This window comes from Acipenser ruthenus, chromosome 29 (assembly GCF_902713425.1).
Source record: "Acipenser ruthenus chromosome 29, fAciRut3.2 maternal haplotype, whole genome shotgun sequence".
NCBI classification, from domain to species: domain Eukaryota; kingdom Metazoa; phylum Chordata; class Actinopteri; order Acipenseriformes; family Acipenseridae; genus Acipenser; species Acipenser ruthenus.
The window spans coordinates 92514-111341 of NC_081217.1; the positions used below are offsets into that span (position 1 = coordinate 92514).

The 18828-nt window shown below is 44.6% G+C and overlaps 2 protein-coding genes across 2 annotated transcripts; both read left to right on the forward strand.

Annotated features, from left to right (window-relative positions):
• The first annotated feature begins 5610 nt into the window (after window positions 1-5610).
• Window positions 5611-8838, forward strand: LOC117964426 (uncharacterized protein C20orf85-like). Its single transcript, XM_034907803.2, has 4 exons — window positions 5611-5739; window positions 6631-6712; window positions 6966-7067; window positions 7952-8838. Exons 1-4 carry the CDS (start codon window positions 5672-5674, stop codon window positions 8108-8110), a joined length of 411 nt encoding a protein of 136 aa, XP_034763694.1. The 5' UTR covers window positions 5611-5671; the 3' UTR covers window positions 8111-8838.
• A 3179-nt stretch (window positions 8839-12017) lies between these two features.
• LOC117428155 (charged multivesicular body protein 4b) lies at window positions 12018-16935 on the forward strand. The gene is made up of 5 exons (XM_034046865.3): window positions 12018-12402; window positions 14188-14365; window positions 14824-14938; window positions 15092-15218; window positions 15605-16935. Exons 1-5 carry the CDS (start codon window positions 12219-12221, stop codon window positions 15664-15666), a joined length of 666 nt encoding a protein of 221 aa, XP_033902756.2. The 5' UTR covers window positions 12018-12218; the 3' UTR covers window positions 15667-16935.
• Window positions 16936-18828: the final 1893 nt, after the last annotated feature.

The following is an 18828-nucleotide window of genomic DNA, read 5'->3' on the forward strand; positions in this document are numbered from 1 at the left end:
GTGCCTGAGATATAATGACCAGTCAAGTGTGATGGTAGTCCATGATTAGGCTTGCATTTGTACTGTTGTTGCAATCAAGTCTGTTTTGGAAGGTAGGGGAGCATGCCTGGACTGCTGTCTGCAGAGTCCCACTCTCTCAGTGCAGACAGGCACAGAGCAGAGCTGCAAACCACCACAGCCGTCCTGGTTTAGAATGGAGCACAGCCTCACTGCTCATGATATCTGACAGCTCAATGCACTCCACACTTCCACATGAACCACAAAGAGATAATGACCAACTTTACTGGAACAATAAGAGCTTTTACAGAATGTTAAAATGGATCTCACCGAGACTTTCTTTCTTTCTTTCTTTCTTTCTTTCTTTCTTTCTTTCTTCCTGTTCTGATAGCAACAGACCTGAATGCAGGACGGGTTTGAGGTTAGAACAAGCACAGGGAGGGACATTAATAATGGGGGGAATGTTTGGGGTGTCTATAACCGAGAACAAAGTTATTGGATAAAAACACAAGAGAAACCAGCAAAGAGAAAGTATAAGACCCGGGTTTGGTTTTCAAGTACATTATCTCTGTTCATATACCTAGATACTGTCATCATAGCAGTTTTTCTTCAAAAAGATCGCCGTGCACAAACTATCAGATTGTACCTTTTCTTGCAAGGGCTGTGTTGCATTGAAGCATCTTTTAATCCCTTTCAGTTTCAAAGCTTATTGAGCTGACAGATCCAAGGCAGCAGAACCCGACGTCACGGCTTTGATCCCGGTCCACGCAGCACAGCGAGTGAAAGAGGAGCCGACATGGCAGGGGAGCGCACGCTCCTCTATACAAACACAGTGACGGACCCCCGGCTCAGCCCGCACTGCGGGACATTTCACTGCCTGTGTGCCAGACTGCTGCCTGTCCTTTACAACCAGCACAGGTGCACATAGACCACCAGCTCACTGACCTTGATTGTGGATTAGGTGTGAGGAAGTGACCCCAAAGATGCAATGTATAATTATCAGAAGATGTGGAAACGTGTTGGCAGCTTCATCACCATCACTGTTAGTGAATGAATTAATGAATGAATGAACTCATTGATTAGTCATTTAGTAGACGTTTTTAACCAAAACGACTTGCAAAGACTTGGGGGTGAACCATGCATCACAACTGCTGCTGCAGAGACACTTCCAATAGGACCTTGTTTGTTTGACCTCTCATCCGAAGGACGGAGCACAAGGAGGTTCAGTGACTTGCTCAGGGTCCCACACAGTGAGTCAGTGGTGGAGCCGGGTTTGAACAGGAACCTCCTGGCATCAAGCCCTTCTTTAACCACTGGACCACCAAGCCTCCCATTATACTTTAACACTCTGTTTCCAACCTCATTGCTGTCCGGGTATATAACCCTTCTTCTATTATTAATAATAATAATAATAATAATAATAATAATAATAATAATAATAATAATAATAATAATAATAATAATACCTAATGCTGAACATGCCGGTGAGTCGGAGTGTCCCAGCACATCAAGCAGTCTCTTATCCCAGGATCTAGGCTGGCTCTTTGATGTCATCTGAGGTTATGAAGCACATAATGGCAAAACCACATGGATAAGTTAACATCCACGTGGATTAGTTACCCTCGCAATTCTTTACAGTAGTATTTCAGGAGCTTGTTGCATGAGCTTATTCACTAGCGACCCCTATTGAAGCAACTTGGGATTGCGTTTACAAAGCAGAGCTGAAATACTGTGCAGTCATCTGCGTGCTTCCAAACTGCTGATAGGATTGCGCAGAAGGAAGACGATTAACCACCATTGACTGATGCTACAGCTGAATATACTGCAGTACTGTAGAGAGACTGTATATACAGCACTGTGAATACACAGACACACTCCTGTGAATATACTGCAGTACTGTAGAGAGACTGTATATACAGCACTGTGAATACACAGACACACTCCTGTGAATATACTACAGTACTGTAGAGAGACTGTATATACAGCACTGTGAATACACAGACACACTCCTGTGAATATACTACAGTACTGTAGAGAGACTGTATATACAGCACTGTGAATACACAGACAGACAAAGATTATCCTTTTCCCCGATTCTCAGATGCAGACTATATTGGTCAGTGAGTGAAATGACTCGATGTTCCACATCAGCAGTGGAGATGGTGCCATGTTTCCACTGAGGGGCATGATTGTGAATCTCCAGAGTGGTTCAGAGCTGCCTCTCAAGATGAAGGCTTTGTGTGATCGTCCACAGTGCAGTTTCATTGCTGAGCACTCATTGAAATGCCCTTCGTTAAGATCATTAGACCGCCTGGGGTACGAGGTGTTCGTTCTCCTTGATCTTTCAGAGGCTGGCCCCTGACCTGCTACATCTGCCATACGGAGGACGTTTTGGGAACAACGTTACCTGGGTATTTTGTGCTTGTTTTATGAGACTGTGGATCATAGTCAAATTGATCCATTTAAAATGCAATGTTGGAGCCTCCAGAGAGATTTTGCACATTCATTCTCTGCTGTTGCGTTATAAAATCATATTGCTTTTTAGCTATTTTTATAATGGTGCCTTGGAAACAGGGTGCAGCCTTGCCAATCTCCATCCATTAGCTTTGCAGAAGTGTGCTTTGTGTTGCCCTTTCAGACAAATAATCACACACATCGGTTTTAAACATCAATAAGCATACAAATAAACTGGTAGCCGGGAGATGCTGGTGTTTCAATCTGAGCTCTGACTCATCGGCCACTGCTCAAGATATCTATCTCATAAACCCAGGTGCTCTGGATGCTCAATTTAAAGGATATGTTATTACGTTATTTGTTTATTTAGCAGACGCCTTTATCCAAGGCGACTTACAGAGACTAGGGTGTGTGAACTATGCATCAGCTGCAGAGTCACTTACAACTACGTCTCACCCGAAAGACGGAGCACAAGGAGGTGAAGTGACTTGCTCAGGGTCACACAGTGAGTCACTGGCTGACGTGGGATTTAAACCTGGGACCTCCTAGTCACAAGCCCTTTTCTTTAACCACTGGACCAGACAGCCTCCTATGTTCCTACCAATCACATTTCAGTAGTGTCTTCCACCCCTGCCTTACCTTTAAAGATGCTTTTATAATTCTGAAAGGTTCTGTTGCTCTTGTTATTTTTTCTTCAGATTCTGAACGGTTCTGTTGCTCTTGTTTTTTTTTCTTCAGATTCTGAACGGTTCTGTTGCTCTTGTTTTTTTTTCTTCAGATTCTGAACGGTTCTGTTGCTCTTGTTTTTTTTCTTCAGATTCTGAACGGTTCTGTTGCTCTTGTTTTTTTTTCTTCAGATTCTGAACGGTTCTGTTGCTCTTGTTTTTTTTCTTCAGATTCTGAACGGTTCTGTTGCTCTTGTTTTTTTTTCTTCAGATTCTGAACGGTTCTGTTGCTCTTGTTTTTTTTTCTTCAGATTCTGAACGGTTCTGTTGCTCTTGTTATTTTTTCTTCAGATTCTGAACGGTTCTGTTGCTCTTGTTATTTTTGTAGTTTTTTTTCTTCCTCTCACTGGTTGCCATGCTTGCTTGCTTTCTTGCTGGCCTGTGTTGTTTTTGCCATCTTGCTTTCCTACCTGCTTATTCATGTAATATTTGGACTTTTCCACTGGAAGGACTCCATCTGCCTGGTGGAATCGTACAGAAGCCTTAGTCGTATATCTCACAGTGTTTTGTAATCAGGAAGGCTAGTGTAATACTGAAAGACCCAATCAGCACAGTGCAGTCTATACCTGCTCTACTCAGACACACTCTCTTATGGCACACATACTCATGTAGTGGAGGGGCAGGGCGTGTGTGAACAGCAGGGTATGATTCACATGATGTCACGAGACAGGCCAATGGAATGGTTGTGATGTAAATTATTGCAATGCTATAGATGCAGTCCTCTTGTGAAGAGCTGGCATGCATTCTGTACATAGGAGAGGCAGTATGAAGCATTGCACCAGAAGGAAACTTTCACAGATTTTTGTCTTTGTCTTCTTGGCCTGATCTGCCGTCATACTGGAGTTGCGAAAGGCATCAGTGTCTGCTCTGGGAGTGCTGGAGCAGCCAGGGGAGGTGATAATGTGGTGTTTGTAAAATCTACAGACTGGAAAAATGAGACACTAACATCCCCATGGCTGATGATTTCCATCTGTTAAATCATTCAGACTTCGGCTGCCAGATCTGCATCTGCCTGCAAAATCAGCCAACACGTCTGGTACATTCACTGATGCACTGGAGCTACTCAGCGCTGGGGCAAGAGGACACCGTGAACTACTGGAGAAACTAGCAAAATAAGCACCAGCATACAGGGTGAGCAATACATATCATACCATACAAAACAGTGCTTATTATTACAGACTGTACCCTTTCAATTGAAGCCATCAGAGCAAGCACACTGTTTTAAACTAGAGACATGTGCAGCACAAGTTCCCAAGCTTCCTTCTCTGAGTATGGACCATAGAAAACACAGAGTATATCCCATAAGAAACACTGAGTATATCCCATAAGAAACACTGAGTATATCCCATAAGAAACACTGAGTATATCCCATAAGAAACACTGAGTATATCCTATAAGAAACACTGAGTATATCCCATAAGAAACCCTGAGTATATCCTATAAGAAACCCTGAGTATATCCCATAAGAAACACTGAGTATATCCTATAAGAAACACTGTACTCAGGGGCTTTGACAGCGGCCACACGCAGCTTCAGCTCTGTGCCTCCCTCTGTTTTATTAAACATATTCTACAGGGACCTGGATAACCCTTTCACAGTGCAATAGTTTCACAGGTCACTGTGCTCTGCCATGCTTTTATTTTCCATACCTCTCCGCTCTCTGATAAAAGCACCATTGTGAGTGCCACTGACTTTACAGGAGCTGCAAGAAATAAAAAGGCAATTAAACAGCCGTCCAGGACTGCAGAGCACTCGGCTCCCGAGGGCTGCTTGACAGTCTGGCTGAATTGTGCTGATAACAAAACTGAGCAACGCAGCACAAATCTCAACCCAGGCATATACAAGAGGCTTCTGGGAGAATGTAGAGAGCTGTTAGCAAATCCAGACAGCCTCGTGTCATTGCAGCAACAACAAGAAGAAACCTGGATAGAAAATGAGCTGCTTCCAGTCTGAACTGACGATCCCTGAAGACAGACTCCTTCTCACTTTAGCATGTCTAATGTAACAGTCTGTGCTTACTATTCCTATGAGGAAAGGGGTCGCGCACACACACACACACACACACAGACACACTCACACACTCACACACAGACACACTCACACACAGACACACACACACACACACACACACTCACACACAGACACACACACACACATACACACAGACACACACACACACACACACACACACAGACACACACACACACACACACACACAGACACACACACACACTCACACACAGACACACACACACACACACACACACACACACACACACACACACACACACACACATATGTGTCAGTATGTCAGGGTATGCATTGACTTGCTTCAGTGTACGGATGCCTTTTATGGCAACAGTTTTTGTGACTGTTACCACAGCAACAGTAACAATGGATGAGGTCACACAGAGTTCCATTGCCAAGGTAACAGTAAACAAAGTAAGAGATCCAGACACTTGCACATGTGTTGAGGGACTGAGACACTGACAGACATGGCTGCAGCCAAAAGCAACACAAACCCAGCGAAAGCATGCAACTTCGTGGGTCAAGATCAGATCTGGTAAATGAATGGTTCAGTATGAAGGCGCATGTTCAATATGACATGCATTTGAAAGTGTATATAGATAGATAGATAGATAGATAGATAGATAGATAGATAGATAGATAGATAGATAGATAGATAGATAGACAGATAGATAGATAGATAGATAGATAGATAGATAGATAGATAGATAGATAGGGTTTTACTTCATATGCTTTGCTGATTATGAAGACCCTGTATATTATGCTATGATCACATTGCAGGTAAGTGACTGTGTAGATGTACAGCTGGAGACACTGGAGGTTGCTGCTGGATACTGTACTGCATTTTCCTCATCTCATTTGGGGAGAATAAAGTTTTAGTGTGGATTGTTGTATAGAGTAAAGTGTGGTATTTTGTGTTTAATTAGCACAGAAAAGTGTTGCAAAGCTTGGTAAATAGATAGTAAAAGTACATTAAAATCATGGCAAACTGCAGTCCACATTTCCCTTGTTTAATGACCAGACAGGCATCATTTTTTCAATGAAGTTTCAAAGGTGGCAGCCAGTTGTGCTGCTGGATGCAGGGTTAGGGTTAGGGTTAGGGATGTAGGGTTATGGGTAGGGTTAGGGTTAGGGGTGTAGGGTTAGGGATGTAGGGTTATGGGTAGGGTTAGGGTTAGGGATGTAGGGTTAGGGATGTAGGGTTAGGGTTAGGGTTAGGGATGTAGGGTTAGTGATGTAGGGTTAGTGATGTAGGGTTAGGGATGTAGAGTTAGGGATGTAGGGTTAGGGATGTAGAGGTCTGAGTAGCACACACACAGTTAAATATACAGCATGCATATGGGTCGGAAACTCCTCCCTGCTCTTGGATAAAGAGAATACATTACATCAGCTGATCCTTTCTTTTTTTCTTCTTCCTCTGTTTCAGGAAAGACCACGTGCAAATGGAGATGCAGGCTGCTAATGCGTGGCCCAGCACCTGGGGATTTATAGCACAGGCTTACAAAGAGGTGAGGAGCTTCTCTCTGTAGAGCTGTAGGTAAGAAAGGCTTACTCACTGCTTACAAAGAGGTGAGGAGCTTCACTCTGTAGCGCTGTAGGTAAGAGTGGTTTACTCTATGCAGGTTCCCATGCTGTAAAATGCTCTAAACCAGCCCCCATGTCAAGTAGACTAGCGTTTCAGCTGGTGCCTTCATTAGAGCAATGTGGGATGCAATAGTCCGAAGGAATCCCACAGAAGCTCGCTGGGTTTGTTTCTTCCAGATGGTGGAGGATGACATGCAGATGAGGAAGAGCCGGGTTAAAGTGGATCTTCCTCCGCACATGCAGACACGAGTCCCCTCCCCTCCAGAGAAGTACATCAAGGTTAGACACTGAGATACTGCAACAACTAGAAATAATAATCCTGGACTTTAATACATGAGGTGTGCTTCATACGCCTCTCTGATTGGCTGAGTCACATTCTATCATCTAATAATAATATCAGAGGCCGAAGACGAGCAGTCTTTACCAGTGTGGCTCTGCATGTTCCTCCAGTGATAAAGACCATGCATATATCTCTCCTGTCACTGAGCAGTTAAAGGCATGTAAGAAATGAGCCCAGCACAGAAGAAAGATCATAACAAGCAGTTTCTTTGCTATGTTAGTATTGTGTTAGTGCTGGAAAATCCAATAACAGATCTCAATGACTTCTCATGCTGCAATTGTAATAGTCTCTTCCAATTGAATTTCCTCTTGCTTTAATGAGTATCGTGCTGCAAGGAATCACGTTAAGGAAATATTAATCCCCAGAGCTGCTTAGTAAAGGGATGAATGAACCAGTGAATGTAATCCAGTTAGACTGGACCTCACGTAGTATTAAACACAGCAGCTTCACTCTGAGAGAACATGGGGAGTTTATCAGAGAGCTGAGTGTCTGTTAACTGCCAGCTATGTGTGGAGCTCCTGAAACGTGGGCAGCAACCACAGCAACCCAAGAGCACTGCGGGAGTGAGCCCTTCAGAAACCAACGCGTAGAAATCCAACGAAATAAAGAACGCAGTGCGGAGAACCACTGGCTCTGTTCAACAAGACAGGGTCTGTCGTTGGGTTAGAACATGAAAGAAATGATCTGCCGCTCCAGCTCTCACCGCTTGCTGTATAATATCTATCTATATCTATATATATCTCTAGCAGCAGGTTTGCTCCAGGAGCTTCTGTGTGAACCTGCCCCTCCTTCTCCTCACTGCAGCTTCATTTTTGTCCCACAGGTGGACTCTTCCCCTAAACTCCCCCAGACAACACAGGGGTTCATAGGCTGGAGGTCAGCTGTGCCCAGCCTGGGTCTGGAGCGCTTTGGGAAGGTTCACAAAGGCAGGACCAGCTTCCTTAAAGAAATGAAATGGCCAGCAGAGGCGAGCGATTCCTAATTCACCTGAAGATCCTGTGTGAAAGCACTGGAGTTGAACGCTGGCAGTAACACAAAGCAGGAATGCTGTGAAGTAGAACAGACTGAAATATCTGAAAACACGTCACTCTTCTGTTTGTGTGTTTGCACTTCTTTATTTTGTTATTTACATTGTTGCTATGAACGGAGGAGAAGGTTGTGAAGCTAATTAGCTGTAAGAAATATTTTCCTTGCCTTGGGTATCACACTATTTATACAAAATATCAACAAACTGAGGTATGGATTGTCACTTATTACCCTGACCCTAACCCTAACCCTAACCCTAACCCTAACTGAGTTTAACAAGCTTTGAATTGGAAAGGTCTGTTACAGTGCATCTTTCCTGTACATTGTGGACTCATTGAATTCTAGCTCATCCCTCTGCCCCGGCACAGAAGCAGCAGCCTCCAATGTTTCCCCTGGTTTCTCTGAGACACAGCAATGTGTGCTGTCCCAGTCCTGAAGCTGTCAGCTCACATTCACACTGCAGCTCCCAGCATGTGCACAGGGCTGAGTCTCACTAACTTCGCCACTGATTCGAATGCACATGAACAGCTTCACTGGCATTTCCACTGACATGCCATTCGTGTGCTGCTCCCTGAGATTTCTCAGGGGTACAGTGTCGCTTGTTTTCTAAATTGTTTAATCTACTGTTACAGATTAGCAAAGGCTGTCCTTAAAGGCATAAAGAAAATAGATATTAAAAAAGCACATACACAGCCAACTGAGGAAAAAATGTATTTTTAGAGCGGTTTGTTTTTCTTTAATAGCACCTGTGTTTTTAAATAGCACCAACATGTTCTCTGCAGTCGCCGGAGTTATTTGCGTTCTCCCCTCGGAGACGACTGCATGAGGACGACTAACCGCTCTGCTTGGAGAGGCAGACGGACAAATCGCTGTACAAATTCTACAAGATTGGTGAGAAGCAAAAGCTCATTCGCTTATGAAAAATACATCATAGAATTCAAACATTCAGAGCATGCACAGCATCTGGGGCCCAGTCAGGGTTTAATACAGCATTTGTAGAGCAGCACTGCAGCATGTAGAGAGAGAGCCTGTCAGGACTGTGTGCATTTTAAACAGGTCAACACTAGAGCACTGCAGCATGTAGAGAGAGAGCCTGTCAGGACTGTGTGCATTTTAAACAGGTCAACACTAGAGCACTGCAGCGTGTAGTGAGAGAGAGCCTGTCAGGACTGTGTGCATTTTAAACAGGTCAACACTAGAGCACTGCAGCATGTAGAGAGAGAGAGCCTGTCACAACTGTGTGCATTTTAAACAGGTCAACACTAGAGCACTGCAGCATGTAAGAACATAAGAATATAAGAAAGTTTACAAACGAGAGGAGGCCATTTGGCCCATCTTCCTCGTTTGGTTGTTAGTAGCTTATTGATCCCAGAATCTCATCAAGCAGCTTCTTGAAGGATCCAACATTACTGGGGAGTTGGTTCCAGACCCTCACAATTCTCTATGTAAAAAAGTGCCTCCTATTTTCTGAATGCCCCTTTATCTAATCTCATTTGTGACTGTTGCTTCTCTTTCCTGCTGACACGTCTCTCCACACTCCGGTCAGGGGCTGAAGTCCAGTCCAGGATTTCAGAGAGACTCTGCAGTCACCGCTCACATCAAACACACAGGGATACAAACTGGGCTGTTCACAAGCTTTCTTTTCCGTAGTGAACTAGTTAGTAACCTTCACAGCTGATTAAACGTGAGCAGCATGGAAGGTGCCTGCGAGGCTGTGTGAATCACAGAAGACGAGTGCGTCGTCTGGGGGTAGCGGGGAGAGAGGAGGAGCTGGAGGAAGGAGATGGAAAAGAGGCTGTGAAGAGAACAAGGCAGGGGGAAAGAGCAGGTGAAACACACCTGCAAACACAAACACATCAGGAGAATCACACCATGAATAGCAATGAACACACAGCGAAGTGAGCCCTTGATCATGAAAATGCATGAGATTCATATGTTAGTGGGATTGCTACTTCAGTGGGGCGTTGCACAGATAAGAGACTCTTTGGCTTTCTGAGAGGCAAAAGCTGTGCAGTTTCCTTTGCATCGAATGCACATTAATCAAGGTTTAGGGGTGCAGTTTGAATGCACATTAATCAAGGTTTAGGGGTGCAGTTTGAATGTACATTAATCAAGGTTTAGGGGTGCAGTATGAATGCACATTATCCAAGGTTTAGGGGTGCAGTATGAATGCACATTATCCAAGGTTTAGGGGTGCAGTTTGAATGCACATTAATCAAGGTTTAGGGGTGCAGTTTGAATGCACATTAATCAAGGTTTAGGGGTGCAGTTTGAATGCACATTAATCAAGGTTTAGGGGTGCAGTTTGAATGCACATTAATCAAGGTTTAGGGGTGCAGTTTGAATGCACATTAATCAAGGTTTAGGGGTGCAGTTTGAATGCACATTATCCAAGGTTTAGGGGTGCAGTTTGAATGCACATTATCCAAGGTTTAGGGGTGCAGTTTGAATGCACATTAATCAAGGTTTAGGGGTGCAGTTTGAATGCACATTATCCAAGGTTTAGGGGTGCAGTTTGAATGCACATTAATCAAGGTTTAGGGGTGCAGTTTGAATGCACATTATCCAAGGTTTAGGGGTGCAGTATGAATGCACATTATCCAAGGTTTAGGGGTGCAGTTTGAATGCACATTAATCAAGGTTTAGGGGTGCAGTTTGAATGCACATTATCCAAGGTTTAGGGGTGCAGTTTGAATGCACATTAATCAAGGTTTAGGGGTGCAGTTTGAATGCACATTATCCAAGGTTTAGGGGTGCAGTTTGAATGCACATTAATCAAGGTTTAGGGGTGCAGTTTGAATGTACATTAATCAAGGTTTAGGGGTGCAGTTTGAATGCACATTAATCAAGGTTTAGGGGTGCAGTTTGGTTCAACATGGTGTGTTTTTTGTGCAATGCAAAAACTCATCTTCAAATATGTTGCCTCAGTCAACTATTACTCATCAAGTTAAGACGTGTGGGTCATGTTTAGGAGCCTTGGTTGTCTTATGTAACTTCACAAAGACAGCAGAGAAGAAAGGGTTGCAATGTGCCTTCTATCACAGCCGCAGGCTGCAGTGTAGCCGTCTCCAGAGCAGCTGCTTCTTCCTATTGAATTCCCAGTTTTGCTGGGTTATTTCTCAGCGGGAGCAGAACGAGGCTTGCAGGCCCACATTAAGAGAAAGAAAAAGCCCAGCTGTCTCTTCCAACTCGTAAGTAGGGTTACATTGTTTCTTATTCCTTTTAGAATTGTTATCAGTGTTTCTTCATTCCACAACACAAAATACATTTCAATTTGCAGGACATGCGGAGACATACCACTATATTCATATATACCCTGTTTTTAATATCCCACTTTTATATAATGGGGATTAAAGGATACCCTAAGTTACATACTCGTACATGTGATGGATTCGTGGATAAGGACTGCTCTTTATGTACTTTTACTGTGTATGTAGAGGTTCAGTTATCACAGAGCGCCCTCTGCTGGAAATATGAGCACGCTGCTCCGCTGCGGTTTACCATGGCGCTCCGGCCATCAACACGTGACCTGACTCCGCCTTAGTGGCTTAATATCTCAAAATGAGTTTACAGGGGAAAACATATCAACAGCTACGAGCAGAGACGTTGTGTCCCTCTTTCCACAGTGCAAGTTCCCTTCCTGTATTACACATATTATGACCTCACCAGAGCCTTACATTTCTGTGCTGGCTGTGGTGGTCAGGTGGGGTAATGTTACCTGTTGCACAAGACGTAGGCGACATTGCGTTTTAAATATGTATTCATGATTTGACTTGAGTCGTGCGCTTTATGCATTAATATTGAAAAAAAAAAAAAAAAAAAACACACGCATGCGACTTTAAGACGCTCATGGGCGCGTCAGCGTTCCAAAACGCACGCAGCGTGACTCACGGCCTGGTGAGCGTGACGTCATCGGGCCCTGGACAACAAGTGAGGAAGGAGGAATAACAACAAGAAGGCGAGCCGACGGTGGCTTTTCGCTGAAACAGAAGACAGAACATCGTACACGATTGAAATTGTATTAATTTTTTTTATTTTATTTAGTGCGTAGTTGTTTAACCGGGATGTCTTTGTTCGGAAAGCTGTTCGGGACCGGGGGGAAAACCGGCAAATCCCCGACTCCTCAGGAGGCGATCCAGCGGCTGAGAGACACCGAAGAGATGCTGACGAAGAAACAGGACTTCTTGGAAAAAAAGATTGATCAGGAGTTGCTGACTGCAAAGAAACACGGCACGAAAAACAAGCGAGGTGAGGGGGGAGAGGGAGCGGAAAAACAAGCGAGGTGAGGGGGGAGAGGGAGCGGAAAAACAAGCGAGGTGAGGGGGGAGAGGGAGCGGGAAAACAAGCGAGGTGAGGGGGGAGAGGGAGCGGAAAAACAAGCGAGGTGAGGGGGGAGAGGGAGCGGAAAAACAAGCGAGGTGAGGGGGGAGAGGGAGCGGGAAAACAAGCGAGGTGAGGGGGGAGAGGGAGCGGAAAAACAAGCGAGGTGAGGGGGGAGAGGGAGCGGAAAAACAAGCGAGGTGAGGGGGGAGAGGGAGCGGAAAAACAAGCGAGGTGAGGGGGGAGAGGGAGCGGAAAAACAAGCGAGGTGAGGGGGGAGAGGGAGCGGAAAAACAAGCGAGGTGAGGGGGAGAGGGAGCGGAAAAACAAGCGAGGTGAGGGGGGAGAGGGAGCGGAAAAACAAGCGAGGTGAGGGGGGAGAGGGAGCGGAAAAACAAGCGAGGTGAGGGGGAGAGGGAGCGGAAAAACAAGCGAGGTGAGGGGGAGAGGGAGCGGAAAAACAAGCGAGGTGAGGGGGAGAGGGAGAGGGAGCGGGAGAGGGAGCGGGAGAGACACGAAAGATTGATTATTTTGGCTATATATTTCCATGTATAAGAAACGGTTATTTCCTAGCAACAGAGCGGACGAAAACAACAAGACAACAACGCCAATACATATCTAATGAGCAGTAAGAACTTCGGACTAGTGACGCAACCGTGGGAAACTGGGAAGTGATGTCGTGGAGGGTACCCATCCACCCAGAACCCTGCCTGCACGCACACGCACCGCATTCCGGCACAGAGTACAGTAATGAGGGTAGGAGTCGGACAGTGCCCTCTGTCATCGAAGCCAGTTTAGTAATGTTCTGTTGTCGTTTCGCGTGGATCGGTGCCAGGGAAGACACAGGCAGGTGCCTGAACTCCAAACTTAACATGTTAAAATAGAGCGAATGTAAATAACGGCACTACCGCCATTCAACAAACAGTTCACGAGGTTCCTCACCACTCCCTGAGTCACGCAGAGGACCGTGCCTGCACATTGCAGCTGTGCTGACTGGAAGAGTACCGGTAGCACACAGACTGAGGCTTGTGGAATCGGGGAATTTGTAGTGCAGTACGATATAGCATGCAATCTGTTAAAACGGGTATTCAATGGAAACGATGTTGTTAAAGCTGCAGTGTCCTGCAGCCTGCCCCAGTTTTATACTAAATGCTTCTTGGATGACTTTCGTAGTGTAGCCTTAAGTTCACCCAGACCTTGTTGGCTGTACAGTATGTTTACATAACTTATAAAGATACAGCAGGACTTACGATTGTTTCAGCCTTTGGATCAAAGTGTCCTATCAATTGAGCACGTTGTGTCCCAGCTGCTGAATCCACACAGACTGCACAGTGGCCTTTGGAAGACATGAGTTCTTGAGTGTAAAGATAGCAGACTGAAATGGGACTGAATGTGTTTCACTCCTCCTGGCTGCTCTTCCTAACGCAAGCTTGTTTTGAGGAGCAGGATTGGTACATTCTGTACTTTTTTTGGTTTATTGTTTAATTGCAACTTTTCACTTTTACCAATTTACCAACTTCACAAACATGCATAGCTCATCAAATGCATCCAGGACATTTTCCAAGGATGTTGCAGAATTAGTCCCTGGCTGGCATTGTTATCTGGAATGATCTGTAGAATATATCTGGCATGCTTGAGAGTCAGGCGTTGCTATCTGGAAAGATCTCAAATGTATCTGATACTTGAAACTTGCTTTCTCTGTCCTGCCAACAGCTGCTCTTCAGGCCTTGAAACGCAAGAAGAGATACGAGAAGCAGCTGGCGCAGATCGACGGCACGCTGTCCACCATTGAGTTCCAGAGGGAGGCGCTGGAGAATGCCAACACAAACACAGAGGTGCTCAAGAACATGGGCTTTGCTGCTAAAGCCATGAAAGCTGCTCACGAGAACATGTAAGGGAACTTTCTTCCAACACAGAGGCTGTGCTGTGGGACTGAAACAGCCCTCGACCCGTTCACAAGGGTGGGGGGAACTTTCACAGCAACGTTTTGGCTGCTGGTATAACATTGTTCAACCGTTTTAGTTCTCGACTCTCTGTTTATTTTTGTGTGACTTCATTCTTTCCATTTTACTTTCCATTATTCCACTGACTGGGAATGTTGCTCTGGTACCAGAGTAACTTATTTACTAAATCCATACAGACGTTAAATCCTGCATTGGCTTTGTATGAATATATACCTCCTTAAAACTTTTCTGCATGAGTAGCACTAATTCAAAACCAGTTACGAAAAGCTCTCAGATGTAAAGTTCTGTATCATTTTTATCAGTGTCTGCATCGTCAATTATTTTTGAGTCACAGTGCTAGCCAATGAACACACCAATGCATTCATGCCTTTTGCATTGTTTTCAGGGATATTGATAAAGTAGATGACTTAATGCAGGACATCACAGAACAGCAGGAGCTTGCACAGGAGATCTCCGATGCTATTTCCAAACCCGTAGGATTTGGAGAAGATTTCGATGAGGTAAGGGACAGGGTTTCTTGCCTGAGGGTTTTCATGGTTAAAATGAATGTGGGTCACACTGTAGGATTGGGGGGTGTCTGTGTGTATGCTGTGATGCTCGAATGTCTTTGAACTGCACCTGGAACTGATTGTTTTATTAACTTTGTTATCCAGGATGAACTGCTGGCAGAATTGGACGAGTTAGAACAGGAGGAATTAGACAAAAACCTGCTGGAGATCGGAGGCAGTGAAACTGTAGCGCTACCCAGCGTGCCCTCCGCGCCCCTGCCAGCGAGGCCAGGTAAAGCAGCTGCTCTTCAGAGAGCATGGGAGGGGGAGGTCCTTCATTCACCAGCTCAGCTTAATGAGGACCGAACCATTTCATACCAGCAGATTCCTTTCATTGCAACACATGATTGGGTTCCTTCTCTTGAGCAAGCTGTAGTGCTGAAGCTAAAGGAGCAACCCTTTTGTAACCCATTGCCCTGATCTGAATAACAGTATTTATTTGAGTGTTTCAGACATTTGAAGAACATCAAAATACAGTAGTTCTTAAAAAAAAAAAAAACCCTTTAGTAATGCATTTAGACAAAGAAGCCTTTTGAATTTTGTTTATTAAAAGACCGTCTGGCGGTAAAAAGCAAATCCAAATATTGTATTGACTCGCGCATTGCACTCTGATTTCAGCAAAGAAAGAGGAAGACGAGGACGACATGAAAGACCTGGAGGCCTGGGCTGAAACCATGTAACTGCAGCACAGCCAGCACCCGCCACTCTGTTTCAGGAAAGAGGAAAGACTGCCAGCTCTCACAGTGGGCTGTGTGTAACATTGAAAAGAAATGTGCTCCACATACCCGTAGCTCTTAATCTCCTCCCACAGCAGTAAGGGGTGCAATGGGCTTTCCCCTTCGTGAAAGGAAAGACATCTTCTGAGAGCCTTGGCCCATCCACTTCATCCAGCATACTGCTATCAAGACCCCTCTGCTTTTTAACAGGAGCCATTGGCACCACAACACACACCATTCATATCCCTGGAAACAATCGAATCAAATGCTCAGCACAATATCCCTTACAGACTCTTTCAATTTGGATGTCAGTTTTAAAATATCTCCAGTGATAACATAAGGCAGCACGCGCTCCAATCCCGAGGAAGCAGGCTGCGTTTATGTCACAGTCCTTGCTGGCTAAACTTTCTTTGTTACTAAAGTGCTTCTTGGTGGTTTGGGTGTTTTTTTGCAGAAGTTGCTGGATCCTTGAATTTGGGATTGACTTCTCTGTATATATGGAAGCTAGAGAAAGTGCAGCTCAGGGTCTGATGGTCTAGTGTTAACTGTAGCGTGTGGGCTTGAAGACTGATGGCCACGCTGGTTTTGTGCTAATTTAAGATTTGCGTCAGGCTGTCACTAAATTATTTAAATATCATAACATTAGCTGAATTAACTGATGGTTAGGTTTTTATTTTCAAAGCAAATGAAATGTGTTTCTATTGTAATCGTCAGATGAGTTAGATAAGCTGGCATACAGTGTGTGCTGGTTATTCGTCTGAGCAGTGACTCTGCTTTACACATGCACACATGCTACACGGTCGCTGCTGTCTTCTTTGGTTGGTTCCATAATGTTTATAAAATCTAAAATCTTCTCCTGTATAGAAGATTGTTTCTGTGCTTGAGAGAAGAATCCAGTGCAAACCCAAACTAAACCCTCTACAAACCTGGTGTGGAAAGATGTGCAGCACGACATTGTTTCAGCTGGGATACCGGGACAGATAGGAGATGTGTGATTTTTGTTAACCAAAGAAAGGTTATACTACCACATTGCAAACTGGCATGGAATTGACAAGTGTCTTGATGTTAAACTAAGGGATGTTGTTCAGTTAAACATGCTGTACATTTTCTACATTAAACTGCGCTGTGTATGGATATATTTGGAAGTGGTAACACAAGCATTAGCATGTATACATGTATATGTTTTAATGAGCCGGACTATTATTTGAATGTTCATTAAACTTGTTGATTATTTGTTGTGGTTGGTTTTATTTTAGGTGGAGGCTCTGTGCAAAGCGACCGGGTTTAATCTTCAAATCTGCTATTTGTAGTGGAGGGGTTTCTGTTTGTAATGTGTGGAAGGCAGACAGCCTCCTAGTGTACTCTTCACACACACACACTGACACACTCACACGCTGACACACACACACGAACACTCAGGCTCACACACTGACACAATCACACACAGGCTCACACGCTGACACAATCACACACAGGCTCACACACTGACACAATCACACACAGACTCACACACTGACACACACAGGCTCACACACTGACACATGCTAACACACAGACTCACACACTGACACGCTCACACACAGGCTCATTGGTCTGTTGAGTTTCCACCTGCAGTGTACTGTCCTTTTGTTATGTTGTGGGAAATCAGAAACCTGCGGCTGAGATGAACCAGGTTCTCCAGCCTGGCTGACAGTGACTGTGCTGTTTTCCGTATCTTTAGGCATGTCCTGCAGAGTTAGCCAGTAGCAGGAGGCTGGAGCACAGAAATGACAAGGCATGACCGAGGGCAGGGCAGGAGCAAGGTCTGGATTGTGCAATGCATGGAAAGAGTATTAAAGTGCCTGAAAGCACTCTGTTGAGATTTGAAGGGGGATCAGCGCTGTGCAGCAATAAGGACACTTGCATAACAAACAGTGTCGGCCTTACGTAAGGCCTTGAGGTTCAGAATGGGAGTGTCCCACAGAGGATCATTATAGAATGTGTATTTAAAAATAAAACCTAAAAGCGTTAACTGTCCTGGGCTCTGAAACATAATGTGAAAATAATAATAAAAACAGCAAGGCAGAAATCCTATACTCCTGCCCCTGCTGTCTCATCTGATGCTATTTCAGCTCTGGAACTTCAAATATCCTGCTGCAGGAGCTAGAATACAGAACGTCCTCTGAGTTCACATACGCACTGCAGAACGTCCTCCTAGTTCACATACGCACTGCAGAACGTCCTCCTAGTTCACATACACACTGCAGAACGTCCTAGTTCACATACACACTGCAGAACGTCCTCCTAGTTCACATACACACTGCAGAACGTGCTCCTAGTTCACATACGCACTGCAGAACGTCCTCCTAGTTCACATACACACTGCAGAACGTCCTAGTTCACATACACACTGCAGAACGTCCTCCTAGTTCACATACACACTGCAGAACGTCCTAGTTCACATACACACTGCAGAACGTCCTAGTTCACATACACACTGCAGAACGTCCTCCTAGTTCACATACACACTGCAGAACGTCCTAGTTCACATACGCACTGCAGAACGTCCTCCTAGTTCACATACGCACTGCAGAACGTCCTTCTAGTTCAAAAACCTGGAATGGGTGAAACTGCTATGCAATATGAGTCCTATTTCCATCCCTGATAAATCTGATATCCCTGTATATCCCTTGGTATGTTGCTGTTATTCTGCATTGAGTGTGTTTGTGTTGCTGTTATTCTGCATTGAGTGTGTTTGTGTTGCTGTTATTCTGCATTGAGTGTGTTTGTGTTGCTGTTATTCTGCATTGAGTGTGTTTGTGTTGCTGTTATTCTGCATTGAGTGTGTTTGTGTTGCTGCTATTCTGCATTGAGTGTGTTTGTGTTGCTGTTATTCTGCATTGAGTGTGTTTGTGTTGCTGTTATTCTGCATTGAGTGTGTTTGTGTTTCTGTTATTCTGCATTGAGTGTGTTTGTGTTGCTGTTATTCTGCATTGAGTGTGTTTGTGTTGCTGTTATTCTGCATTGAGTGTGTTTGTGTTGCTGTTATTCTGCATTGAGTGTGTTTGTGTTGCTGTTATTCTGCATTGAGTGTGTTTGTGTTGCTGTTATTCTGCATTGAGTGTGTTTGTGTTTCTGTTATTCTGC